Here is a 27,135-nt window from a genome sequence, read left to right as displayed (position 1 = left end):
GTCTGGGAGTTGTTGAAGTTGTGTGTACAGAAATTAGATGTTTAATCTGCTGTGGTTAATGAATGAGTTTCACCTCCCGATATTCAATAAACTAAGTGTTGTGATCTTCCGAGCTCCTTGTCGGTGTCCAAACTGCAGTGATGATAAACCAATCAGCAGCAAGAAAGCCAAGAACACATAATAAGCTCACGTTGTAAGAACAATGAAGCTAGCGTAAAACACCATGCGTTACATATATAAAATTAGCAGCAGATGCACTATACTTTTATTATTTAGAAAGTGACTAATTGCAATTTTTATTGCGAATAATTGCGAATTGTAATATGTAGATTGTTTTCTTGTTGCTAAACCATTTCTCGAGTGTCTTCTCTGGGCATCGCTGCTGCTACGTAAATATGATGCATCACAACGCTACGGAGAACAAGGCGTGTCCTGAGAGTCACATAGAATACAGATTAACATGGCAGAGGTAGAGCTGCATCTTCCTGGAGACACAACAGGAAAAATAATTCGTTTTTTTTTTAAATATTAGTTCGCATTGGCCTCAGTTATGGCCACAGTTATTGGCCTGCATACTTCTCAGTTCTACACTAACATTTAATCAGGAACACAAATCAGTGGATAGTGTGTGTGTTTGTGTGTGTGTGTGTGTGTGTGTGTGTGTGTGTGTGTGTGTGTGTGTGTGTGTGTGTGTGTGTGTGTGTGCGCGCACAAAAAAAAAACAAGACTGCTGAAGGGATAGAGACAGGAGATATTATTTAATGTTTCATATTGACCAGTATTCAACGTAATTAGTCAAGTAAACATGATGTGGTGAAACTAAATTTTACACAGAGCTCACTGGGACCTCCAGTGGTGCATCACTTGCATCATATGCTGGATTCATTTCCTCCTGTCGATCGCTGAGGATGAAGAACAAAATCAGATCAGTTCTGCTGCATTATACAGTATTCCAGATTGCTAGGTGGTGTCCTTTGATATTACTGGAGTATTTCTGTATGTGCTATAACTGTGAAAATTTGGACTTTTTTTGTATGTTCTTACTGAGATTATGGACCTCAGTAGGACAGCAGTGGCTCAAATATAGATTGCAAATATGCATTTTCTGCATCCTTAAAGCAAAAGAGCTCTGAGTTCTTGAGGCATCTGACATTCTGGATTAATTTGGTTGTATAACGTGATGACAACCTGATAACAAAGGAAGGAGCCTCAGCAGCATCGTGTGGTAGACCATGGTCATGGAAACCATTGCGTGGGCACTTCATGGACTTGTCCCTTACCAAGAATCTACGCTGTTAACCTTAAGCTACCATTTTACAGTTACATCCCTGGATGGGTAGAGCCATAGAGCCAGAAGAGCCATAGAGCCAGAAGTTGCAGTTCAGCATTTGTTATTTCATACCCTAGAAGAACACTCCTGTGTTCCTGCCTGGAACATTTATGACCATTATTCTAAACCACAGAGCAACGTCTCAAAGGGGATTGTGGACAATAAAGAAATTGTGAGCATACAGTATGTAGACATTCTGCTTTTGTGTCTGTTTTTTGTTGACTGTTTTCTCCGTCTCTGATTTGATAAGTTGCTGGGGCATCACTACCAAGACCCCACTCCAATATCGCTTCGGTTTATTCGCATGAGATTTACCTCACATTACATGCTAATGCTCTTGGTGAAATAGAGTATAAGGCTGCTGTGCAGGTTGGAACACTACAAGCAGTAATAAAAACTCCAGTAATAAAACTGGGAATCAGAGGGCACATAATTTACTAAGTCATTTAGAGATGGACAGGCAAGCTTAGCCCAATAAATTCAGATAGTGGATTACATGCTATAAATTGCCTGTATACTAGAAAATAACGCAGAATCATAGCACTGGTGCATAATTGGCCAAATGCATTCAAGCTACTTCTGTGGATTATGCCATAGTTCCTTCTTTTTTTTTTTTTGCAATCATTGTTGTGAAATTCCTCATTCTGGCTGAAGAAAGCATTTTTTTTTTCAGAAGAAGGAGAGCTATGGGAAGAAAACTAGAAAGTGACATAGAGCTATTATTTTGCTAGTATTTTGCTTCATAAGTGATTTACGACTGTTCCTTATATTAAGAATGGTCTCTTCTTCAGATTTATAAGTTGCATTTATTATTAAGTCTGGACCAGGTAACGAGGCAGAATGGTACTCCCTGTATGTAATTGTGATTCTATAATTATGTTGACAAATGCCAGGACACAGAAAAGATTGTCTAAACGATGAATTCCATCTATTCGAGGCTACCCACAGGAGGTCACCGCCGTGAAATGAACATTTACAATATATTATTTGTACTTGCCGAGGAAATGTGCACCTGAGAATACTCCACTTGTTCCGGAAGCCCTAACATCCCCCCACTTTTACATTTAATTAATATAATATAACATTGGTTAAGTAAAATGTATGTAGACATACATTTAATTCATCTGACATCACACCAATGTGTGCTTTCCAAAGCAATGCACAAAAACACAGAGCTGGTTCCTTTGCCCTTATAATAACCTACATTATGAAAGGTTTTTCATTAGATTTTGGAGCATGGCTTTAGGGAATTTGCAGATTCTGCCACAAGGAACATTAGGAAATTTAGGCATTTATGGCAAATTAGAAGACCTGGCATGGAGGTGACATTCCAGTTATAAAAGTATTCGCTGGATACTAAAATACTGGAATGTATAATGTCGAATACATTAAAGAAATAAAATGAATGTCTTACTTTTGTCTCACTGACTTATTCCCTGTCAAACAGAAGAGAAAGACCAAAAAACATTAATACATTTAAATTCTTAAAGATTGATTTCTAAAGTTCCTGTTGTGTGTAGGAAGAACTTACTCGTTCTGCATAAGGAAGAGCAGAACATACAGCAGCAGATGGTAGAAAATAGTACACATCCTGCCGATGCCACCAGCATATGTTTGAAACCTGAGAACGTAAACGTTGTATTTCTTTCATTGATTATATGTGCAGTGTATGCGTTTTGAAATTACATTACATTTAGAAAATCTAACACGGATATTACCAGTGATGAAATGTGCATTTCACAACCAGGCCTTTAGTGGTGTCCTACCTGAAACAATTCCCTCTTAATATCATCAGTATGACGCCATGGCTATAGAAAGCATCAGTATTAGAGCAAAGCGCAGTAGAACAGAGCACTGCATCACAGACAGGAATCTCATACAGGAAAAATTAATGTCATTACTAAAGCAAAAAAACCAATTCAAGCCTCCTTTCACTGTAGCCACAGCAGCATCTACCGCATACATCATCGCTAGAAGAAGCATCAAAATATTAACTTAAAAAAATGTCCCGGGGATTTATGTGCATTTTTTTTCTGTGCATTATACTAAAATACATTCAAATTGAGTGTTTTTGTGCAAATTCTACAGGGGAAAAAATGCAAAAAAACGCTTTGCTCACGATGTCCATCTTTTCTTGAAAAGTCCACCTTGTAAACAGCCTTACCTCCAAAAAAATGGCCTAATCTGTGACCAAATCAATTTCTTCTCTGTCAACCATTGTGGAATGAAAACAGCTATTAAATCCACATGAATATATTTGAGCTTGTCCAGTTTGCTACAGATGTGGTTTGCTCTGACTAATGCGCTATCTGACCATCCAATCAAAGGATGTGAAAATGCCAACGTTATTGTACGCCTACTAGACGACCAAACTCAAAATTAGTTAAAGTTCTAGCCTTTAAGCAACATGTACTTTACACTACAGGCGTCTGCACTGCTGATTCTAAAGGCCTCATGCGGATTATTTTAAACAATGTGATGTGAAGGCTTAAATCTGATTGGATAAAAACTCTAACACTTGAAGAATAAAGCTATGAAATGAAGGGTATAGACTATTGGGAATATTTTAATATATATTAATGGACAAAAATAAGGACATTGTAGGGTGTGAAAGTAAGAACCACTGATGAAATCTATAAAACAATAAAAAATATTGTAGACATGCTTTTGTTTATTTGTAATAGTAAATTTTAATATTAACATTGTGTGAATAAAAGACAATTCTCACTTGCACACAGAGGTTGGAATGGGCTCCATGAACCATCGGGTCTGCAGGTATATTCATGCACTCCCAGCAGCAGGTAGTCAGAGGGACACTGTACAGTGCAGATAGTACTGTTGCCTCTATGACAGCTCACAACGCCACCATGAGGCACACGGAGAGCCTTACACAAGATGGCTACGGGAAAGAGACCATTTAGTTTCATTTTGACAGGGTCAAAATATTCTGTACTGTATTTCGAAAAAAGTACCTGTGCAGTTTGGGGTGCTGTGTGTCCACTGGCCAGTGTGATCACACAGGGTTTTGTGTGAACCACTCAACTCAAAGCCCTCTTCACAGCTGAAGCTACATGTAGATATGTAGCTGTTTGTGTGCCGATGATGGCTGCAGTCCATCCTACCGTTAATGATCGCAAGTGGGGGGCACTGAACTGTCATTAAAAAAAATGAATAAAGATAAACCTACAAAAAATAAAAACCTACCAATAATTCATATCTACAGATATACTGTAAATATAACCTTGATGTTAAATCATGTATAAAATGTTGGAAAACATCAGATTACCCTCTGTGCACTTTGGACCCGTAAATCCTGGATTACACTTGCATGTGTAGCTGCCGATAGTCTCCACACACGTAGCGTTGTCGCCGCAGGAATTATTGAAACATGATGCTGCACATGCACAAGAACCAAAATAAAAATAAACCTGGATGAATTACTTGTACACCATGCAGCCATCTTTCTTCTGAGCAGATTCTAAATGAGAAGACAGGTATGCTGGGTTCATTTAAACTCACCCAAAAAAAGATACTACTACACCTCTAAATATTGTACATGGTAGCTGTATATGGTAGCTGTATCACTGTATCATACAAAAATGCATACAAATGAATGCTTTAATATATTCAAACTGCTATAATTACTAGCTATTAATTAAACATTTAACAGTAGATATTTAAGAAACTAGTCATGTGACACCAACACCCGAACAGAGCTGTAGCTCGGGTAGCTCAGTGGCTAACCATTGAGCTAAACATATTGTCTCTATGGGCATACTCTGGGTGAAGTAAAAGAATAAGATAAGGATTAAATAAGATGGGATAAGATCATTCACAACATTTGGCAGATGCCCTTATCCAGAGCAACATACAATGACATCATTTATACAATTGAGCACTTGTGGGTTTAGGGCCCAGGTCAAGTGCCCAGACTGGCAGCACTGGGATTTGGGCTCACAGCCTTCTGATTAGAAGTCCAACAGCTTAATCATTGAAATACTATTTCCCAGCAGAACGTCTGACAAATGCAGGAAATGTAAAGGTAATAGCAGTAAGTGATTAGTTAGTTGTTAGTGTGTTTTAGAAATGATATCTGGAGAAGCGCTATCTAAGCTGACAGAAAAGCAGTAGTACTAAAAAAGCAGTTAGTGAAACTTCAATAAGTCACTTTGACTTTTGGGCATATCCTTACCATTATAGCATAAGGCATATTTCGTTTTGGAGCAGCGGTCATCATTCCACTTGCCATTATTTTGGTTGTTATTAATGTATATTTCCACACAGTCCTCATCTTTAGTTTTGCTATTTGGTTCACCGGAAGCCCAGAATCTGTTACCCGTTAAATTATTTTCTGCCCCATGCCATTTCCAAATGCCTTCAGTCTTTCGGAGACCAATCCAATAGTATTGTTTTGGAAGGTGATTTTTTAGGTAGTTGTTCTCCTCTTCATTTACAATGAGCATCATTTTCTGAGATTCAGTTTTACACCATGCCTCTGCATCAGTCCAACTCATCGTCTTATTGGAATAGATGTAGGTCCAGCTCAATACCTGCACTATAAAGTCATGGAAAATAAACACGTTTTAGATACCATTAGGACTGCGTTTTTGAAAAATGATTTACACTACAAACCAGTCAATGGATTGGGCAGATTAGATAGATTATATATTTCTAAAGAAAGTTTTAATACATTTTGTTTTAGTCAATGACATTTAGTCAAAATGATATATCATAATGGCAACAAATACACTACTGGACTGTCACCTTTTGTCTATTTTACTTCATCCAGCTTCATTCCATGTATATTATGTTCTTTGAGCATGTTATCTTCTTGACATGTCTTATCCTCTGCACAATCTTGCACAGTTATACTGTATATTACTATAATATACATCATATCTTATTTTCTACTGCAACTTCTGTATATGAATCACTATAACCCCTGTACATATGGACATCATACCATATCATATTTATTGTAAATAGGTCACTATGCACTTTAGATACTAACTGCATTTCACTGGCTCTGGAATTTGGTAAAATGATGAAAAGCCCAGATTGGAAAATCACTCATGAAGTAGGTTGAGACTCTACAATCTGTACAAAGCTTTATTAAGAATTCTGTATTATATTTAAAATGTGACATTCCATTATATACATTGGAAGGTTTTACCATTTACCTAATTAATTGTACAATATTAAAAAACATTCGGAAAATCCTTTAATGAGCAGCTTTGTTCCAACATTTGAGCGATAATATAAATGTGAGAAACATTTAACCGGATGACTTACCATAGGTTAAACTGAAGTACAGCAAAAGTTGTGTTTGTGCATATGGCCTCATGAATGATGCCAAACCTCCAGCCTAAATATCAGAAATGTTCAGTAGCATAAGAAGTTCTAAAAATGTATTAATACAATATTTTTGTTTGGCATTATACCACATGAATATTTGTTTGTTAGAATGCTTTAAAAAAAAAAAATACATACCATGATTTAGTCTTCTGATTCCTGAATCAATTCAGGCTGTTTGTATCTTTAGAAGTCCTTCCACTAGCACACTCGGTCTCTGTCTGGAAGCAGGTTACTTTAGACTCATTCTAATGTTGACTGGCAGCTGATGTTAAATGGCAGGATATGCTTTTGTACATGATCACAATGTAATCATTCTGACCCCATGACCCAGGGGTAAATGCTGGTCTCTAACCCTAGTGCACAAGGTAAAAAAAAATTATGTTGATGTCAGATGTTGTTTTGTGAATTGTACCACTGTGAACAGAAAATAATAGATTTTTCTTCTGAGACATGACAGGAATCATTCCTAGTAATAAACTTTTTTTCCCACTAAATTCTCAGCATATGGATCAATTTATATAAAGGACATTTAAAAATAAGAATTTAATTCATTTTGATTGAATTAAACTTTATTTGTATAGCAGTGGATATTGTAAAAAAAAAACAAAAAAACAGCTCTACAGAAGTAAATTGAATAAGAATATGATTTTTTTTTAATGAGTAGTCTCTATCAGCATCTTTTTTCCTCTCTACTGAATTTTCTTTGCATAGCACAATTATTATTCAAGATATGTACTTTTTAATCCTCTATATTTTAATAGACAATTAGTGCAACCAAATACATTTTTGCAATCACTCAACCAGCTCTGGATATGTGGTTTCACTTCATCTCAAATTAATTTACTTTGTTAATTGAAGCCCATTTTTTTTTTGACCGACTGGTCTTTTTTCATTTAGGCATCATGGTTAATAGAGTGTTGAGGTATACAGTATGTGGCACACTGTATGGGAGGGTCAGTAATTTAATGTACTAGTTCACTAGAAATTCTATCCAACTACACCAGAATATAATGTACCGCATGGAGTGTTAATATTCTAGCAGGCTGGATGTAATGATTGACTATGCCACCCTGGAATTAGGGCACAGGGAACCATTCAAGAACACAAGTTTGTAGTCACAATGACAAGCCAGAGATGTGACCTCCAGATTACCAAAATAAAAAAGACATCTGCACAAAAATACAAAAACTTGATAGTAAAAAACATTTAGACCAGACGAGTTGTCCATAGCAAAAGTGGCTACATGCTCACCCTAATCGCGACTTGATTTAGGTCTTGTAATAAAAAATATAGTAAAGAGAAAACAATCCAGTTAAACCAAACTGAAAAATATAAATGAAGAAGCCTTCGTAATCAAGCAAAACCCAGAAAATCTCACTAGACAGAAACAAGTCAATAATCTAAGCAATGATATCAAAAGGTGGCACCGTTGACGGTATTCTGCAGCTTGTATGAGATACAGCCACATTGACCCAAATAGCACAAGAAGCTTGACCCGAAGTTGACTGTCCACATCAGAACAATGCTACAGACAGAAAACACAAACAAGGGAGGTATCTGGAAGAAGGGCTGCTTCATTCATAAAAATCAACTGTGAACCCTTTGTAACTTAAGCTGGAAAAGAACGACAACAGGAATTTTGGAAACTGGAACGGGCGGGTATCAATGGACCTTCCTGCACTTCCTTCCTGGAAATTTAAATACAACCAATTAGACATCCAATTAACCACCTGTTAAGCAATACAGAGCAACATACAGGGAGAGGCCATTCTACCCCATTACATGTACAAATCGATTTGTGTTTTAGGAAATAAAACATCTGTTTTTAAGAAAAATAAAATGGTTATTGGCTCTTAACTAACATGTGTCTTGGTGTTGAGGACTAGTGAATCTTTGAGTCTACTTTCAATATGAGTCACTGTTCAAATCAGATACTCAAGAGAAGTTTTACTCAAGTCATTTTGGAATCGGTGACTTTGAACTTGGAGTAAGTTTTGCAGTAAGGTATCTTTAGTTTTATGCAGGTATGATTGTCCCTCAGTAAGTTTGTCCCTAATGAGCAAACAATGATGATGGTGCTAAGAGGAAAACTCCCTGGAATGATATAAGGAAAGAACTCAAAATCTGGGTGATAAATCGAATCCTTCAATCGATTCATGCGAGTCTATTCATAATAGTTTCATCATTGTTGAACTTCTCAGCTGTTCACTGATGGACAATTGCAAAACTGCAGCAAATCGGCAAATGTAGTTCTAACCTATTGGACAGCATATTGTACTGTAATGGACCATTTGCAAAAAAGATCAATCTGGTTTAAATCCTTATTAGTGTTTGTTCTGAATTTCTCAGCCATCACACTGCCAAAATCTCTCTCTCTCTCTCTCTCTCTCTCTCTCTCTCTCTCTCTCTCTCTCTCTCTCTCTCTCTCTCTCTCTCTCTCTCTCTCTCTATATATATATATATATATATATATATATATATATATATGAACAGCTTAGCAGCTGAGGTTAAGGGACTTGGTCAAGGCCCCGCTTGGTGGTCCTGGGATTTGAACCCATGACCTTCCAATCAGAAGTCCAATTTCTTATCCACTGGGCTCCTCCTTTCCTACAATATAAATTCACTGTTCAGGGTTCATAATTCAGCCACAGTTACAGAAAAAAAGCCCATCCAGACTGGCCTGGTCATCAAAACACAGTCAATGTGTTTATCTCAGTGTTTGGCTCAATGTCAATGACACGCATAAAGGGAAGTAGAACAATAAAGTAATTCACTCACTGAACTCCACTGTGACCGACATCAAACTGTGATCTTTCATACTACCTTGGATTTCTTTTTTCCCGTATTTTTTTTCTTTCTTTTTCTCAGCTGCTTGCATAATTAGTGTGTTTTCATTAGATTTCCTTAATTATATCAGTACAATCTTTGATTGAGAGGTGGTAGAATAGCAGTTAAGGCATTGGGCTCCGGATCTGAAGGTTGTGATTTCAAATCCCAACCACACTTAGCTGCCAATGCTGGGCCCCTGTGCAAGGCCCCTGACCCCATATATCATACACATATCTGCTCAGTTGTATGTTAAGTGCAAATGCCATGAATGCAAATGATGACCGTTTCAGAACCCAGTAAACCCAGATTAACCCCAAGAACACTTGGGTAGAGAGGGACTCGGTTTGCATATTGGATTCAGAAGTGTTTTCCGTTTTCTTTTAAATTCTTTTTTTTTTGTACACATTTGCTTTAAAAAAAAAACACAAACCACTATTATATTTCTTTTGCATATTAATTTATTGATAAGTCACATTTTAATAGAATAAAAACACATCTTAGCACTTGAAAAAATATATAAATAAAAAAGAGGTGGCTACAATAAGCAAAATTAACACTTTAAATATATTTACAATATGACAATGAAACAGCAAAAAAAAAAAAAAAAAAAAAGACAGAACATATACGTAGCTCTTCATAAACGCCATGAAATTTGTATACAGCACAAACAGCATTGAACAATATGGTGAATAAATTACATAATAAATACTTCCATGGAAACACAGAAGATATATTAAATAACTAATAATGTGCAGGAATGTCTTTCTTTAGGCATTCCTACAGAGGATTGAAGATCAACCTCACTTTAGAAAACTGGCTCTCCCTTTCAGCCATGCTAGATTCTCTCTCATGTCTGCTTGAAGCTCCTTCACCTAAGAACACACTCACTGCTGGTGAAGATCTCTACCACATGGCTAGCCTACAGAATGCTGAGGTTGGTACCACACAAGATACCCTAAAGTTGTTCTCACAAGGACAGTCCAAAGACTGCATTACTGAAAATATTTCAAGTTTTGTTCATTGTTCAGTCGATAGCCTCACCTAGACTTAAAGCTAAAACTTTGATATAAAAAAAACGACTGATGTTTGTACTGAAAAGTCTTGTTTGAATCTTTATGGTTGGAAGAGGAATAGTTTTTGAGTCTGTTTCCTCTTAGAATATATAATTTTAGGGTATTTTGCTTTATTACCCTCCATTCTGGCTCACTCACACGGGATCGAAATCCATAATCGGATTCCAGTACAGCTGCTCTGTGACAATGTCCAGCATTAAAAACGCAATATAAGTATATTCATTCACTCTAAAGTCCAAACTGCTGCGTGCAAAGTGGTGTTGTAAGGACCTGTGCGAAGAAAATGGAAAAAAGACTTAGTTTATTCAGTGTATTATGTGCCTCAAGCGAAAAATAATACAATATTGATATATAGTATTAATACTGTTATAGAAGAAACAGTCTAAACTTACCTAGATATAGCTTGTAGCATTATTGTCTAAATGAGACTATCAAAACTTTTGTATTGCTGGAGTGGCACATCAATGTCCGAGTTACTGGAAAACAAATTCGCATCAGACCGATCAGCATGACAACCCAATAACGACATTCAACACACATGAAGACAAACATGTAAATACTTTGGAGAAGAATTCAAAACTCACCTAAGGTCAAATGTCTTCGCTGTAATGGAAAAAAAGAGAAGCATATCGATATATAACATTAGTGCATTGTAATATAAGCTTGTGTTTTATATTATTATATAATAAATTTTTATAAAGATAAGAATGAGGAGAAAGAATAAAGGCAGTAATATATATATATATATATATATATAAAAAGCTATTACATAGAGAGGTCAGAGTCAGAAGAGGAAATAATGAATCCTTTCTTTTTACCTTTCAACTTTCTGAGTCTTTTCATTATCCAGAAAGCAAAACCCAGGCTGAATAATGCAGCAGTAATTCCTATACCAATGGTCACACCAGACACCAAAGACAAACTGTGCTCAGGCTGGACTTCTGGAAATTTAGATAAAAATAAAGAATAGATGGAAGTGAAAGATAAATAAAGGTAAAGATAATTAAACAACAATGTACCTCCTGGTTTATAGCCCGCTATTTAATTCATGTGACCTTGTAATTGGTTTCTATCTGACAGTTTTTTTTTTTTTTAGGAAAATTCTGTTTATATAACATAATTATCTAAATATATAATTTAAAAGCATAAAGATTCTGATAGAACCTGATTTCTACCTTTGCACTCTGGCACCTCTCCAGTCCAGTTTCCACTGAGGCTGCACATCACTATCTGGTGTCCTTGAAGCTTATAGCCATTGAGACAGCTGAAGGAACATGCAGTACTGAAAAGGTTTTCCTCTGAAGAACAGTTCATGAGACCATTGATTAGCTCTTGGAGATAAGGACATCTCACCGCTGCGTAGAAGGAAACAATCAGGAGAACTTTAAATACAGGCAACAGTTTCTGGGGGACATGCAGCCAGACCTCATGAGTCACACATTCACAGATCTTAAACTGTTGATAATTCAATCACAGGGACACAAAGCAATAACTCTAGGCAAAGAGTGATGCCTGATATGTAGCTTAATTTACGGAATTTTCGTATCCCCTTTGAGGCATTTGGAATTCCAACATGAGACAATATCGAAGTTACATTTAATAAAAAGAAAGATCGATTTGGATAGGAAGAACCAGAAATGGCACTTGGATGGATACATTTTCTGCATGTTATTGAAACTTTGAACTAGTATGCGCTGTCACTGATATTGCTGCATGGCCTTTTTATAATGTTGTATGTACTCTACATACATGCAACAAATGCATGTACTTGGTATAGGCATTCACTCTCCACTAGATTATGGTGCGCAGAATCAGTCCTGCTAAAGGTTCACTGATTCAACACTGGATAAATGAATGATCTTTGAACTGGGTACTGTACCTGTGCATTTAGGAACATCTGCGTTCCATTCTCCTGTCTTTGTACACTCTGTGCTCAATGCACCTTCCAGGATGAAGCCCTCACTACAGTTGAAGCTGCATACAGAGCCTAGACTTAGAGTTTGGTCTGTACAGGACACACTGCCATCCTGAGGCGTCTTAAGACCGGGGCACTGAACAGCTGCAGAAGTGGAAGGAAAATGAATGTTTGAGTTTGTGTACTGAAACATATACAAGATGGTGCAGATGATCTATTATTATTTCAAGCATGAAGAATAATGCTGTGGACTCATTCAATAATTGAAGTTCTGTACCTGTGCATTTAGGAACATCTGCGCTCCACTCTCCTGTTTTTGTACACTCTGTGCTTGATGCACCTTCCAGGATGAAGCCCTCACTACAGTTGAAGCTGCATACAGAGCCTAGACTTAGAGTTTCGTCTGTACAGGACATGCTGCCATCCTGAGGGGTCTCGAGACCAGAGCACTGAACAGCTGCACAGTAGAATCAAGCAAAATTTGGTTTGCATCATGTGTTTTAACTTAAAAAACTTATACATGAATATAGAACATGAAAGTTGTAAAGGACTAGTTCCTGCTTCTGACCTGTACAGGATGGCGTCACTTGGCTCCACTGAGCAGTTTTAGTGCACGTAAGCTCAGACACTCCCAACAGTTGGTACCCATTGTTGCAGCTAAACATGCACTGATTCCCATAGCTATCACCACTGCATCTCATTTTCCCTTCCAAAGGTTCCTCAAGAGTCGGACAACGGACCGCTGTGAGGTGCACAAAAAAGTGATCAGGCTCATGGGCAAACTTATTGAAGGCACTACTTAGGACCTCAGAAGTGCTGTTAATGATCTTTGAACTGAATCTTGTACCTGTGCATTTAGGAACATCTGCGCTCCATTTTTCTGTTTTTGTACACTCTGTGCTCAATGCACCTTCCAGGATGAAGCCCTCACTACAGTTGAAGCTGCATACAGAGCCTAGTCTTAGAGTTTGGTCTGTACAGGACACACTGCCATTCTGAGGAGTCTCGATAACGGGACACTGAACAGCTGCAGAAGTAGAAGGAAAATAAATGTTTGAGTTTGTGTACTGAAACATATACAAGATGGTGGAGATGCTCTATTATGATTTCAAGCATAAAGAATAATGCTGTGTACGCATTCAATAACTGAATTTCTGTACCTGTGCATTTAGGAACATTTGCACTCCATTCTCCTGTCTTTGTACACTCTGTGCTCGATGCACCTTCCAGGATGAAGCCCTCACTACAGTTGAAGCTGCATACAGTACCTAGATTCAGAGTTTGGTTTGTACAGGACACGCTGCCATTCTGAGGAGTCTCAATACCGCGACACTGAACAGCTGCAGAAGTGGAAGGAAAATAAATGTTTGAGTTTGTGTACTGAAACATATACAAGATGGTGTAGATGATCTATAATTATTTCAAGCATGAAGAAAAATGCTGTGGACTCATTCAATAATTGAAGTTCTATACCTGTGCATTTGGGAACATCTGCACTCCAATCTCCTGTCTTTGTACACTCTGTGCTCGATGCACCTTCCAGGATGAAGCCCTCAATACAATTGAAGCTGCATACAGTACCTAGTCTTAGAGTTTGGTCTGTACAGGACACACTGCCATCCTGAGGAGTCTTAACAGCGGGGCACTGAACAACTGCAGGAGTGGAAGGAAAATGAAAGTTTGAGTTTGTGTACTGAAACATATACAAGATGGTGGAGATGATCTATTATGATTTTAAGCATGAAGAAAAATGCTGTGGACTCATTTAATAATTGAAGTTTTGTACCTGTGCATTTAGGAACATCTGCACTCCAATCTCCAGTTTTTGTACACTCTGTGCTCGATGCACCTTCCAGGATGAAGCCCTCACTACAGCTGAAGCTGCATACAGAGCCTAGGCTTAGAATTTGGTCTGTACAGGACATGCTGCCATCCTGAGGGGTCTCGAGACCAGGGCACTGAACAACTGCACAGTAAACACAAAGGATTGCTTCTATGAGATTCACATTGAAGGGGTCACACATAAAATTAGGTACATGTACGGCTTTTCATTTAACATGCATCTGCTTCAAATGTCTATGGATTTAAATAAGGCATTTAGCGTCAGTATTTTCCGCACTGGAATTCACTGAAGCTGTATACAAATGCAAGGTTTAAACAGAGTTGAAAATAAAGCTTCTTACGTTCACAGGTTGGGGGGGTGTTGGACCATGCTTTAGTGGCACCACACTCTGTCACTTTGGCCCCAACTAACTGGTAGCCTTCATTGCATGAATATTTGCATTCGGATTTGTAGGAAAAATTTCCGAAAGCGTGGCTACATTGGACGCCACCATTCTCAGGAGCAGAGATGTACTTTTCCTCACATATAACAACTGAAAAAAAATCAGAATTCAGAACAGGTCAGTTTTACAGTCTTAGTATTTTATGGCAGAAGTTTGAAAAATCTAATCTGTGCATTTATGGAACGATGTGGTGCAGGAAGCTCAGTACTAGGTACATAAATAAAAAAAAATAAAAAAAAACATAAATAAATGTATAATATTACTCACCGTGTTCACACTTTTTTCCATAAAAGCCTTCAAAACATTCACATTGGTGGCTGTTGATGGTTTCAACACACTCCCCATTAGGACTACAAGAGTCTTTCTTACAGGATGCTGTAAAACAAAGTTTGCTTTTTTTGACTTTCAATCATTTAATTCACTTTAACAATAACTCAAACCAGTTGATTTTCCTACAACAAGAAGGTGAGTAGTGTTTTTTGTTTCAGGTGATACATACCAGTGTAGCATAATGCAGATTTCTTCTTTTGGCAATGCTCATCATTCCACTTGCCGTCATCAGTGCCTCTCTTGATGTACATTTCCACGCAGTCCTCATTGTTGCCTCCATTATTAGGTTCCCCTTTGGCCCAGTTCTCAGCCTTTGCCGTCAGATGCTTATTGGTTCCTACCCAGGTCCAGATGCCGTTGATTTTACGAATACCAATCCAGTAGTATCCAGTAGTAGCCTTGGGAATCACTGAGTTGAGATATTCGATTTCATCACGGTTTTGAATAGCCACCATGTCTGTGTAGTTCTCCTTGCACCATTCGCGAGCTTCGACCCAGGCCATGGTGGTGTCTGAGTAATGGTACGACCAGCCTTCAACTCCCGTCCACTGATTCAGTACTGCGTAAGGAAGCAAAGATGATCATTGCACACCGTTCATTTCTTTACTGCTATTCAATTAAATGTTTTTATAATTCTTTTTTTGAGAATTTAATGGGTTTTTTTTTACCTGAGAAGAAAAAGATGAACAATGTAGACATTGCAAACGTATGCGTATTGTAGAAATCCTGCCAAAGTGAAACAAAGTGTTAATAGGATGAAAATATTTTTTCAAAGGTGAATACAGTCACATGGATCTAGTATTCTAAGATATAATACAATAAAATGAGAATAAACCAAATGTATAAGTACTCATACATAAAAATCTCCTAAATTCAACAGATTCTTTTGCTGTACATTTTTGTTTAATTGCAGATGATTTTGCATATTTATTGCATTTAATCCTCGAAAGATGCAACATTATCTGTCGAATAAAACCTAAATCCAAAGCATGTCTAACAACAGGCTGAAAATTAAAAATTATAATAATATCTTACTTAGAAATGTTAAACAGGTATTCAAGATATTTCTATACAAAATCATTTCAGCCCCTTAAAATTCTTTGTACTTACCATTGTAATTGAGTATCTGGATGTAATCCTTTTAGGGTATAGTCACAGTATCAGGATAGTATGTGTGACTTGATCGCACAGTCAAGCGTTTTTGAGTCCAGAGCTGCTGTGAGGGTGATTTAAATAGGTGGCTTACCTCCTGCATGGAGCGTGTCCCGGAATCCTGAGGCGACGCCAATTAGAGTTTTGGAATTCCACTTTCTGGAAATACCCTTCTTCTCTTTACTTTCCTTAGTTTGTCGATAAATGAGCAGAGGAAGCTGGTCAGGATGTTAGCATTTCCCTTTCTATGTTAATATTGGAAGAAGTCAAAAGGGCATCACATTCTTTTTTTCTTGGGAAATTCCTACTTGTTGAACAATGATTAAGGAATAGCAGTGAAATAATGATGATCCTTGTGCTAAAAAAGCCTAACTTTCATTGGTTTATTAAAATTCTAATGGTTACTTAGGGTAACTTACAACAGGGTAAATTCATATTTATATGTTAATTTTGCTGTACACTGAAGACACTTGACTTTAAGATCAATGTTAGACTCTCAGCTGTAAGCTGAATTCTATCACATCATTAAATATATCACAAACAGATGCATATGTCACCTTTTGTTCGAACAAACACATTTTCTATTTTTTTCAAGGTGTATGCTGGTGGCCTCCTCTTAAAAACCTTCACTGGTTGGATGTGAGACATTTCAGTGTGTCAACTGACTTGACCCTGGACCTCTTTATAGCTTTGGCTAAGAGCTCATGCCATTTTAAAGTTTTGGGGGAAAAAAAAAAAAAGAAAAAAACACTGATGTATTAACAACCAGATATAGGGCAAGCCAGACAAGGGAAGCGACTGATGACAGAATCATTGTGAGATCTGTAAAGATCTACAGAAAGTGACACCAGCACCTTCTACAGGGCAGATATGAAGGTATTACAATACAATGTTGAAAGAGGAGCCATGAAGGTTCTGAAGCAAAGATGTACGATGAAGGCCAAAGTGTGGAGATTGATGGTTGCTTCTGGAGCTTTTCGCTGAAAGGTATGCCTCAGCAATGACTGGGCATTTGTTTCTCAGGGTTTCCTCCTCATACTATCTCAGGGAGTTTTTCCTTGCCACAGTGACTCATTATGGATAAACTTACTTTTACTTACTTTCACTCTGTAAAGCTGCTTTTGGACAATGACCATTGTTAAAAATGAACTTTTTAAAGTAATTTCTTTTTAAAACTGCACAAACTATTAATTTATTTTTGTATGAAATCAAAAAATATGGTTAAATATTTTAACTGTAACTAAGTGTTTTTGCTCTTGCAATTTATTGGATATTTTTATGGAAATAAGTTTTTTTAATAAATGAATTTGTGTCAGTGTCATCACTCCTATTGACTTATGTATACATTTCACACATTTCAAAAAATGTCAAATCTCATTAGTAGCTTCAGTCTGCCATTATTGTGTCCCCTCTGCTGCTTTCCTTTTGTTTTTTCGTTAATCTGCATTGCTCAGTTTTTTATTGTGTTGATTTTCCAACAAAGGTTTTGTCCTGCAAACTGTTGTAGCTCATTGGATTTTCCCCTTTCCCCTTTCTGGGCCTGACTGATTCGTCCTGATTTCTGGATGATGTTCTTTTTCAATGGAAACCACTTGATGCAACTGCTGAGGACGTTCTCCGGCCACAAGATTCATGAGGTTACTGTAAAAGGTTAAACTCGAGAACTATGAAGATGGATTAAAACAAACTGTCTGCTATAATGGCTGAAGGCTGCAATTGACATGAACAGTTTTACATTCCACCAGTGTACTGTTGATAACCTTAACAAAATGGGGGAACTCTAATGAATAGACTTTCAATGTGGAGGATGAAAATGGATGAACTTTTGAGTCTGGTTCCTCTCAAGGTTTCTTTTGTATACCATCTCAGTGGAGATTGTCTTTTTCACTTTTGCCGTTGGTTCGCTCATAGGGATAAATAAATATAATAAATATATATTTGTCATCTATTAATTTTTGCATAGGTGCTTTAAAACAATGGCCATTCCTCTAAAAGCAGTATATAATATTGATAAGCCTCTGAAACTGATCCAATGTTCTAGTTTCCGTGTCTCAATGGGTGTATAGGAGGGAAAGTACTGTACAGTATCTACACAAATACTATATGTATTAATGCCAGGAAATAAACAGGATGTGAGTAGGCATAACAACTTTTCCTGGAAGTACAGGCATGTGAACATGCAATACATGTGTAAATGAGAAATAAACTAAGCCTGACTGCAAAATCATTTCATCTAAAAAAAACCCACAAAGTTAGAGACATCCCTTTAGTCATATGGGCTTTTTATAGGTGGGGCAAAGTTGACTTCAGTTAAGTTTTTTTTTTGGCTTGCAGCCTCAGTTTTCTCACTAGTGCATGGCCTTTTCCCCTTCACACCTTTGTTCTTATTTGACCTGTTTCGAATGTTTGTTCAGACTTGTACTGGCTTCCTCTTATTGAGAAAAGTTATTTTCCATTTCACAGTGATGCTTTCCAATTAAGCAGCTTCAGTTAAATATACGGAAAGTCGAAATATATTATAATACGTAAATAGATGCATGCGGGCGGTAATATACACACTTTTAAAGCAGTACTGAAAAAAAAATAAATCATAATGCACCTCCCCTGCACCATCCTGCCCTGCACCACCCCATCCCAGACCTTAAAGCTATCTAAAGACACAGCACAACACAGGCTACAGAACCCTGGAAAAAAATATGCATCATACAGATTACCTATTTATCATCTTTTGCTTTTTTGTTTTTTACTGTGGAGGGGATTTTTGAGATCAGAATACCACTGTCTACTATTTTCTAAAGTTTTGTAAATGTTAATAATAACACTATTAGTAATGTAAGTCATGGCCAGACAGACAGGCACTGATAAGTTTCCCGAATGGGGAAATCGTAAGTGGAAATTTTGGAGAGGAAGCTCAGACTCAGACTCACAGACACAGACACAAATAATGCACACTATCCCACATGACTAGTAAAAAGTACTGTAGGCTTCACTCAGAAATGTTTGCATGGAAAATAGAAATCATACAGTGCAATATTTTAAAAAGTAAAAATAAAATACAATTAAAGGATCTGCCAATAATTGAAAACTTTTTGATTAAATTTGACTTTGTTAGCCCCTTTTTTTTTTTTACCAAAAAAATATTATATGTGTTTTAATATGGCTGATCCTACTCAGGCTGAAGTCAGGTTTTTGTTTTTATAAATTTTAATTATTATCAGTACTTTATACCACCCCACTGTAGCTCTTTAAATGCCCAACCTTGTTCCAATATTAGGGACAAACCACCAGTGACCAGCAAAGCCCTTATTCTATCTGGCCTGAATTCTATCAGAATAACTGACTTACATTTTTATATATTTTTGTCCATAAATATGTATTGAATTATTCCCAATCATCTGAGAAACTGCTGCTTAAACTTATCAGATGCTGGGGCCATCAAGCAGGCATACAATAACATCGGCATTTTCATGTCCTTTAACTAGATAGTAAAACAGCGCATTAGTCAGAGCTCGCAAACAGCCTTTGTAGCAAACTGCACAAAGCCAAATATATTCGTGTGGAATTAATAGCTGTTTTTTTGTTTTGTTTTTTTCATTCCACAACGACTGACAGGAGATGGAATTGATTTGGGCGCAGATACAATTACAATGTTTTCAATAAAAGCTGGACATTGTGAGAAAAAGTTGGCCAAAACAGTTGTTAAGCGTTTTAACGAACCATTTCTACTTTTGTGTTTTCTTTTCCATATAATTTGCACAAAAAAAAAAAAAATTTGCCCTCATTTCAAATCTGTAATGCATGGGAAAAAAATGCACAAACATGAAGGGAAAGCGCTAAAGATGATGCATGCGGGCGGTGCAGCTGTGGCTACAGTGAAAGGAGACATGTTGAATTGTGTTCATCGGGTTTCTTGTTGATGACATTCATTCTCATTCTATAAGATTCTTGTCTGTGATGCATCTCTCTCTAATACTGATGATTTCTATAGTCGTAAAGTCATAGTGATAGTATTAAGAGTTGAAGTGAAACCCTGCACAATTGAAAATATAAGAAAAAATAATGAGTATAAATATTTTATGTCATGTTTTCTATTAATAATATTGCAGCTTGTAATATGCATCCGATATGATAATCTTTTATGAAGAACATTTTTGTCAACAGTTTACTGTAGATACATGTTCATGTTGTTACTCCTAACGCAGACTAAATGAGGGGAAAACTGGATCAGTATCCTGTAAATTGTATACCATAAAACAGAAATGTCCAAACTCGGGTCTGTGTGGCATTGATGACTCGTGGCAACCTTTAGGCCCACTATGCCATATATAAAAAGCGAAACAAAAAATTAGGGAAAAATCCACTGGCACAGCTGCAATAACATTGGCAGGGCTGCCCTCTGTGAGTGTAAACGTAGATAATATCCTGTCTATGTCAGTAAGTCATCAGCACAAATTAGAAAACATTGTTTTAGAAAAACCAGGACCAGCTTCATGTCTGGAATTAGAGGTTATTGATTTTACAATCATATTGCTGTACACATTATATACTGCTGTATTGTGTATAAACTCAACTGTAATATAAACAGATCTATGCTTCATTAATCTAATAAAATTTTATATTATCAAATCATTGTTTTCTATTTATTCGTTTTTAAATATTCAAAATCATAAATCTGGGGAACTTTATAAAAATTGTAATATAATACAGTCTTATTTAAAACAACAATTTACTTTCATTATCAATCCAGATCGATTTTTGGTACTGTAGGAAAAGATTCCGATTTTGTTGTATTTCCACGCTTCACCACTAGAGGCAGATACACAGTTTACCACTAATTATAAGTTACCTCTGACATCACAGTGCACTGTTCTACATTAAGAGTATAAAAGGCCAGAACACTGAGCAGCAGCAGGTCATTCAGCATCTCCCTTAAATTTGGTCCTTTGAGCTAGAGAGTAAACCTTCCTAACAGCTACTTTTTAGGGGAAAAAAGGTTTCGGCACCTCTACCATAAACCAAACAAGTGTATTTCTAAAAAAGTCAACCAGAGTTGCAAATGTAAATGTTCAGGAAGTCCCGCCTCCTCTTCATTTTCATAGGCTCTCCTGACCAACCAATTGAAATCGTTCCAGCCTTAAGCGGTTTGAGACTGAAATAAGCAGCAGGATCAGGCTCAGAGCAGAGGAAACATGGCAGACTGCCTGAGTAAAGTCCCAAACGTGGAAATCGACCCGGAGGGCAAATTTAAATATATTTTAGTGCGAATAAAGGTTAAAGGTGGAACCGAACACAAAGACATAGTGAGAGGCACAAAGAGTGCTGAGTACCACAGTAAGTGATGTGTGTAAACAGGAAGTGCCTGGGTTGGTTTGCTCTAAAACCACTGGGGTAATAATACAGTGAATGTTTAACCACTGCTGCTCTTTACTAATTACGATTATCTGACCTGGCGTATTAACAAACCTTGCCTGCGTTCTAGATCTTTAAAAAAAAGAGGTTTATGTTTTCCAGCATGCACTTTCTCTCTCTCTCTCTCTGTCTCGCTCTCTCTCTCTCTCTCTCTCTCTCTCTCTCTCTCACACACACACACACAAACACACACACACACACACCTCAATCAAATGATTGCTGCCATGACCTGGTGAGAATATGGTTTAGGCCCAAGAGACTTCATGCTTTAAATATTCTTCTTAAATGTGTAGATTTTTAAAAGCAATATTCGAGTGGGTCAGAAATTAATCATGCTGACTTTTTGACAGGTTTGGGGTTGGGGGTTTGGGTTTTAGTTGTGTTTACATGTGCGGAACAAAAACCTGCAGCCGGCAGCATCCTGGGGTCAGAAAGAGACAGTGATGAAGCATTTGGAGAGGTTTTACATAAATTAGTTTTAGACTAAATGAACTACACCTAGAAATTTTGACCAAAAATGAACAAGTCAATTAAAGTGACCAGGAAGTGTGCGCAATATTAAAACCTCTCAGTCATGTTCTGTATTAATCATTTAAATGTCCCATGCTATACTGAGATGGTCCATTACAATATTAACATCTGATTAAGGGGTTGTTCTTATGGGAAATGTTTAGTAATTTGTTTAAATGCAAACTCGCCACACATATACATTGTCTCTAGCAGAAGCATCAATATTCATATCATCAAATGACCCTGGATGTTTCCCTGCATTTTTTTGCATTTTTTTTCCCCATGCATTACGGTTTTCCTGGGGATTTAAAATATATGTGTTTTTGTGCAAATTCGACAGAAAAGAAAAGGCAAAAGCATAAATGGTTTATAAAAAAATCTGTGTCTTCTCTGTCAGCCATTGTGGAATGAAAAAAAAACTTGTTTTTTTTCTGGCAAAAACACAATGCCTTATCTCTCTTATTTCAGATCATATTTTTGAAAAGTTGAGCCCTGCTATGGACACTCTAGGCCTGGAGTGTACCTGCCTTGGTGGAGGAAAGATAGAGCATGACAGCACCAAGAAGAAACTAAGAGTGTTTGGAGAGTCTACAGTAATTACACTTTAAAAATATATATACATTACATTTAAAAAAGAAAGAAAAATAGCTTTCCTACACTTTATGTTCTGACATGTAGTCTTTACGTTTATTTTAGGGCTATGGAAAGGCTGACCATGCGGTCACAGTGGGTAAACTGGAAGCTGTCTTCAAAGACTACGAGATCACGATGGAATGAAAAGAAAGACAACAAAAAAGACAGCAAAATGTATTTTTTAGGCATTGTATCTGTTTAACATCAGTGTGCAAATTTCCAACTTTATTATTCTCAACAATATTTGTTTCTGTGGGGAAACAAAATGATTATTAGCGTGAGACCAATAAAGACTTGTACTGGCTCTGTCTTCAGTCCTCAGGGACTTAAACAATGTGTTGAAGTTCATAAAGGAAGTGAGCGTGCTTTAAAAAACAAATCCTGGCTCCATGGCAGAATGTGTGTCTACATGGGGGACAGAAAAAGTACAAATGACACATGTCAGCATCACTTTTGTGTCACTTTTTAAAAAAATATTTCTTATCAAATAATTGTGGTCGATTCCATGAATGGATGCTTTAATCAAGTGCAAATTAGCTTGCAACTTCCTCTTTTTCTCATCGTCCAGCTCTGGGTTTCAGCACTTACGGGGAACAATTGAAAAGCTTTTAAACTTGACTTGAACAGATCTTATCTGGTTTATAGGCACATGCTAACTGCATCGTTTCCCGTAACATGACTTTTATTAGCCTAAACGTATTATCCCAATAATAAAGATATCAGGAATGCAATAATAAGTCAAATATACTGTTTTAGCTCACTTTAAATGAAATGTGCGCAATATTAAAACCTCTCAGTCAGCTTCTGTATTATCATTTAAATGTCCCATGCTATAATGAGATGGTCCATTACAATATTAACATCTGATTAAGGGGTTGTTCTTATATTTATACTTAATCAGATAAATAGGAAATAGGATTATTATGACTCAATTGTAGGATTTTAAAGAATGCATGTATATTTGCATATACAGTTCCCTCCACTAATGTTGGCACCCTTCGTAATTAAACAAGCAAATTATATGATGCTGTGAAAAAATTCTCTTTAACCTTTTGATATATAACTAAAATAAGAAGTATTAAAACATTCATTTAAAAAGTTTTAATCAATGAAATTTTTTTATAAATTAACCCGGAAAAGTGTATCTATATCGTCTCACCACACTGTGAAGAGGATGGTTGGAATTGCAGAAGTTGTGCTTTTAGGCCAGAAAGTCTTCAAAACTACAATCAGATGTCTCACATCACCACAAGTTTGGAAGGGTTTCAAGCAAAAAAGCCTTTACTCAGAAAAAAATACGAATAACAAACATGCGACTTTGCCTAAGAATAATGGAACTTCAAACAGGATCACATACGATGGTCAGATGAAGCCAAAACTGAGCTTTGTGGCAATAAACAAATTAGGTGGCTTTGGTGCACGTAGAGGGGCAGCCATGTTTTTATTTTTTTAGGATTCATGGCATCATGGACTTTATCACATATCAACCAATATTAGATCGGCCAGAAAGCTTAAAATCAGCCATGGATGGATCTTCCAGTGGGGCAATGATCCAAACGATACAATAAAACCAACGTAAAAATTGACCACCAATACATGATCGGCCCATGGCTATCCCAGTCTCCGGACTTAAACCCGATAGAAAATCTGTGTGCTGTGAAATAAAGAGGAGAGCCTGCCAGAATGGACCTGAAAATTTGAATGATCTGGAAAGCTTCTGTATGAAGGAATGGTCTCAGATACCTTGCCATGTATTCCAACTTGTTATAGAAGGAGACTTCTTTGGTACACAATAATAGATTCCCAAGAGTTGTGGTGCATATATATTTAACTAAGCCATATATCTTTTATAAAACTTTGTTGTGTTTGCAATTGCTTGATATCCATACATATTTTACTGCATTCTTTGCTCATATTTACCAGCGGGTGCCTATATAAGTGAAGGGAACTGTAGGTACTGTGCAGGACTTATTTAGAGCCAAGAATTTTTCAAAGATACTTATATACAAAGATAAAAATAAATCAACCTGAAAAATATCAAATTAATATTCGCACTCACTGACTTTTTTTTTTTTTTTTTTAATGAAAGGTGGTTTATTAGTAATTTTATTCTTGAATGAATCATTTTAATTCATTAATATACATGTAGAGGGTCAGGAAGAAGAAGGAAAACTTTTAGAACGAGACTTCTTACAATAACCTAATCAAGGTTGTGTTCTCGTAAGTGGAGGGATCACAGGAAGCTTTTAATGTGCCAGGAAGCAGGAGACGACAGGAAGCATCGTACAGTTTAATGAAGCGGTGTTTTTGCTTTCAAATTCTCACTCACCTACGGAAATTCCAGGGTTCTTCTTTCTATTCAACACAAGTCTAATCACTATAACATAAAAATGGCAAGACCAGAATTGGCCTTAATCTCTGAGCCACTAAAAATGTGTAGGCATTCCTAAGGTGTTTATATATATATATATATATATATATATATATATATATATATATATATATATATATATATATATATATATATATATATATAAATTAATTTGTATTTGATCGAGTGAAATAAATTCAAAAGAAAGTCTTCAAAACTACTATCAGATAAGTTTTTGATGAAAGACACCCATTACAGAATCAATCTCTTCCATTCAAAACTCTTCACCACAATGGGAAAGACCAAAGAGCTGTCAAAGGACATTAGGGACAAGATTGTAGACCTGCACAAGGTTGAAATGAGCTATGACCTTACATAAAAAAGACTTGGATGCAAGCATATGTTGCTCTAAAACCTTTATACAGTATCTGTTTCAGCATTTCAGATGTGCAAGCAGCCTATTCCATAGACATTAATGCACCCAGAGATGGCAGTTTTTGAACTGAGCACTGATCAAAAGCCAGATGATTTTCCACATCACCTCAGTCTATTTGAAAGCTTTGTCCCAGAGAAGATGGTGACATTTCTGAATCATGTTCTTCATTTTCTTTTTTGCATGATCATTCGTGTTCACAGACAATGATTCTGAAGGTGTTTTTGAGCCCAGGTTTCCATCACAGAATCATGCCTGTTTTAATGCAATTGTGCCTGAGAGCCAAATGATCACAGGCATGCATTATTGATTTTCACTGATGTTCGCTGTTTCTTTTTAACACTTTCTTAAACCTTTTGTTAACCCTTCCCAATTTTTTTTGAGACGCATTGCTGCCATCAAATTTAAGTTTTTCTTACAAACAGAACATTTGATGTGCTTTCTATGTGCTATTGAAAATAATATGGACTCATGAGATTTGCAAAGCCCAACTGTTTTTGAAATTGGGGTTGTATAAAATGCTTTTCTGTGATTTTTTATAGGCTATTATAGTTTTAGAAAAACTATAGTTTTTTTTTAAATAATTTTTAGAACTATTTTATTCAGAATACAACATAGAAGACATCAAATTTTTTAACTGAAAAAATTCATCATTTTAAGGGAAAAATAAGTTGATATTAAATTTCATGGCATCAACACATCTCAAAAAAGTTGGGACAAGGCCATGTTTACCACTGTGTGGCATCCCCTCTGCTTTTCTATAACAGTCTCATTTTGCTCAAGTTTAGGAATAGGAATGTTGTCCCATTCTTGTCTAATACAGGCTTCTAGTTGCTCAACTGTCTCAGGTCTTCTTTGTCACATCTTCCTCTTTATGATGCGCCAAATGTTTTCTATGGGTGAAAGATCTGGACTGCAGACTGGCCATTTCGGATCCTTCTTCTACGCAGCCATGATGTTGTAATTAATGCAGTATGTGGTCTGGCATTGTCATGTTGGAAAATGCAAGGTCTTCCCTGAAAGAGACGACATCTGGATGGGAGCATATGTTGTTCTAGAACTTGGATATACCTTTCAGCATTGATGGTGCCTTTCCAGATGTGTAAGCTGCCCATGCCACATGCACTCATGCAACCCCATACCATCAAATCAAATTTTATTTGTCACATACACATACATACAGGGTACGACATGCAGTGAAATGCTTTTTAGGATGGTCCGGCATGAGGGAATAGGATGTGGTGAAAAATTAAAAACAAAATAAAAATAAAACAAAGAAAAAGAAGGCAGATAAATAAAGTATAAAAACTATATATTCATTCTTTCTTTCGGCTTCTCCCGTTAGGGGGCGCCACAGCGGATCCTCCGCACGTTTGATTTGGCACATGTTTTACGCTGGATGCCCTTCCTAATGCAACCCTCCCCAATTTATCCGTATATATATATATATATATATATATATATATATATATATATATATATATATATATATATATATATATATATATAT

The 27,135-nt window shown here is 36.6% G+C and overlaps 3 protein-coding genes and 2 long non-coding RNA genes across 14 annotated transcripts; 2 read left to right on the top strand and 3 right to left on the bottom strand.

Annotated features, from left to right (window-relative positions):
- Nucleotides 1–739: 739 nt before the first annotated feature.
- Nucleotides 740–7,021, bottom strand: LOC310738123 (L-selectin). 2 transcript variants are annotated; one of them, XM_083563103.1, is made up of 9 exons: nt 6,821–7,021; nt 6,623–6,695; nt 5,523–5,885; nt 4,617–4,724; nt 4,303–4,482; nt 4,059–4,229; nt 2,862–2,951; nt 2,745–2,766; nt 740–902 (listed from the first exon to the last, which is right to left on the bottom strand). In XM_083563103.1, the coding sequence occupies exons 1-9, from the start codon at nt 6,821–6,823 to the stop codon at nt 827–829; spliced, it is 1,086 nt and encodes a 361-aa protein (XP_083419229.1). In that variant the 5' UTR covers nt 6,824–7,021; the 3' UTR covers nt 740–826. The 2 variants fall into 2 exon arrangements, with proteins under 2 accessions (XP_083419229.1, XP_083419230.1); XM_083563104.1 differs by lacking the exon at nt 5,523–5,885.
- A 2,955-nt stretch (nt 7,022–9,976) lies between these two features.
- On the top strand, nt 9,977–11,273 carry LOC310738283. Its single transcript, XR_014536999.1, has 2 exons — nt 9,977–10,859; nt 10,984–11,273. It is a non-coding gene; the product is annotated as an uncharacterized lncRNA (long non-coding RNA).
- Nucleotides 11,274–11,337: 64 nt separating this feature from the next.
- Nucleotides 11,338–17,007, bottom strand: sele (selectin E). Of its 9 annotated transcripts, XM_083563022.1 has the most exons (14): nt 16,228–16,853; nt 15,786–15,843; nt 15,287–15,676; nt 15,055–15,162; nt 14,686–14,877; nt 14,289–14,468; nt 13,976–14,155; nt 13,663–13,842; nt 13,350–13,529; nt 13,071–13,244; nt 12,780–12,959; nt 12,467–12,646; nt 11,763–11,942; nt 11,338–11,528 (listed from the first exon to the last, which is right to left on the bottom strand). In XM_083563022.1, exons 1-14 carry the CDS (start codon nt 16,228–16,230, stop codon nt 11,353–11,355), a joined length of 2,361 nt encoding a protein of 786 aa, XP_083419148.1. In that variant the 5' UTR covers nt 16,231–16,853; the 3' UTR covers nt 11,338–11,352. The 9 variants fall into 9 exon arrangements, with proteins under 9 accessions (XP_083419148.1, XP_083419153.1, XP_083419154.1 ...); XM_083563027.1 differs by lacking the exon at nt 12,780–12,959 and having other exon boundaries at nt 16,228–16,859; XM_083563028.1 differs by lacking the exon at nt 13,350–13,529 and having other exon boundaries at nt 16,228–16,859.
- Nucleotides 17,008–21,389: 4,382 nt separating this feature from the next.
- On the top strand, nt 21,390–23,155 carry LOC310738248 (14 kDa phosphohistidine phosphatase). The gene is made up of 3 exons (XM_083563233.1): nt 21,390–21,600; nt 22,657–22,781; nt 22,885–23,155. Exons 1-3 carry the CDS (start codon nt 21,459–21,461, stop codon nt 22,963–22,965), a joined length of 348 nt encoding a protein of 115 aa, XP_083419359.1. The 5' UTR covers nt 21,390–21,458; the 3' UTR covers nt 22,966–23,155.
- A 137-nt stretch (nt 23,156–23,292) lies between these two features.
- Nucleotides 23,293–24,777, bottom strand: LOC310738294. Its single transcript, XR_014537011.1, has 2 exons — nt 23,715–24,777; nt 23,293–23,581 (listed from the first exon to the last, which is right to left on the bottom strand). It is a non-coding gene; the product is annotated as an uncharacterized lncRNA (long non-coding RNA).
- Between the last annotated feature and the right edge of the window lie 2,358 nt (nt 24,778–27,135).

This window comes from Silurus aristotelis (assembly GCF_946808225.1).
Source record: "Silurus aristotelis genome assembly, chromosome: 15".
Lineage (NCBI taxonomy): Eukaryota > Metazoa > Chordata > Actinopteri > Siluriformes > Siluridae > Silurus > Silurus aristotelis.
This window is presented reverse-complemented; position numbering and strand designations above follow the sequence as displayed.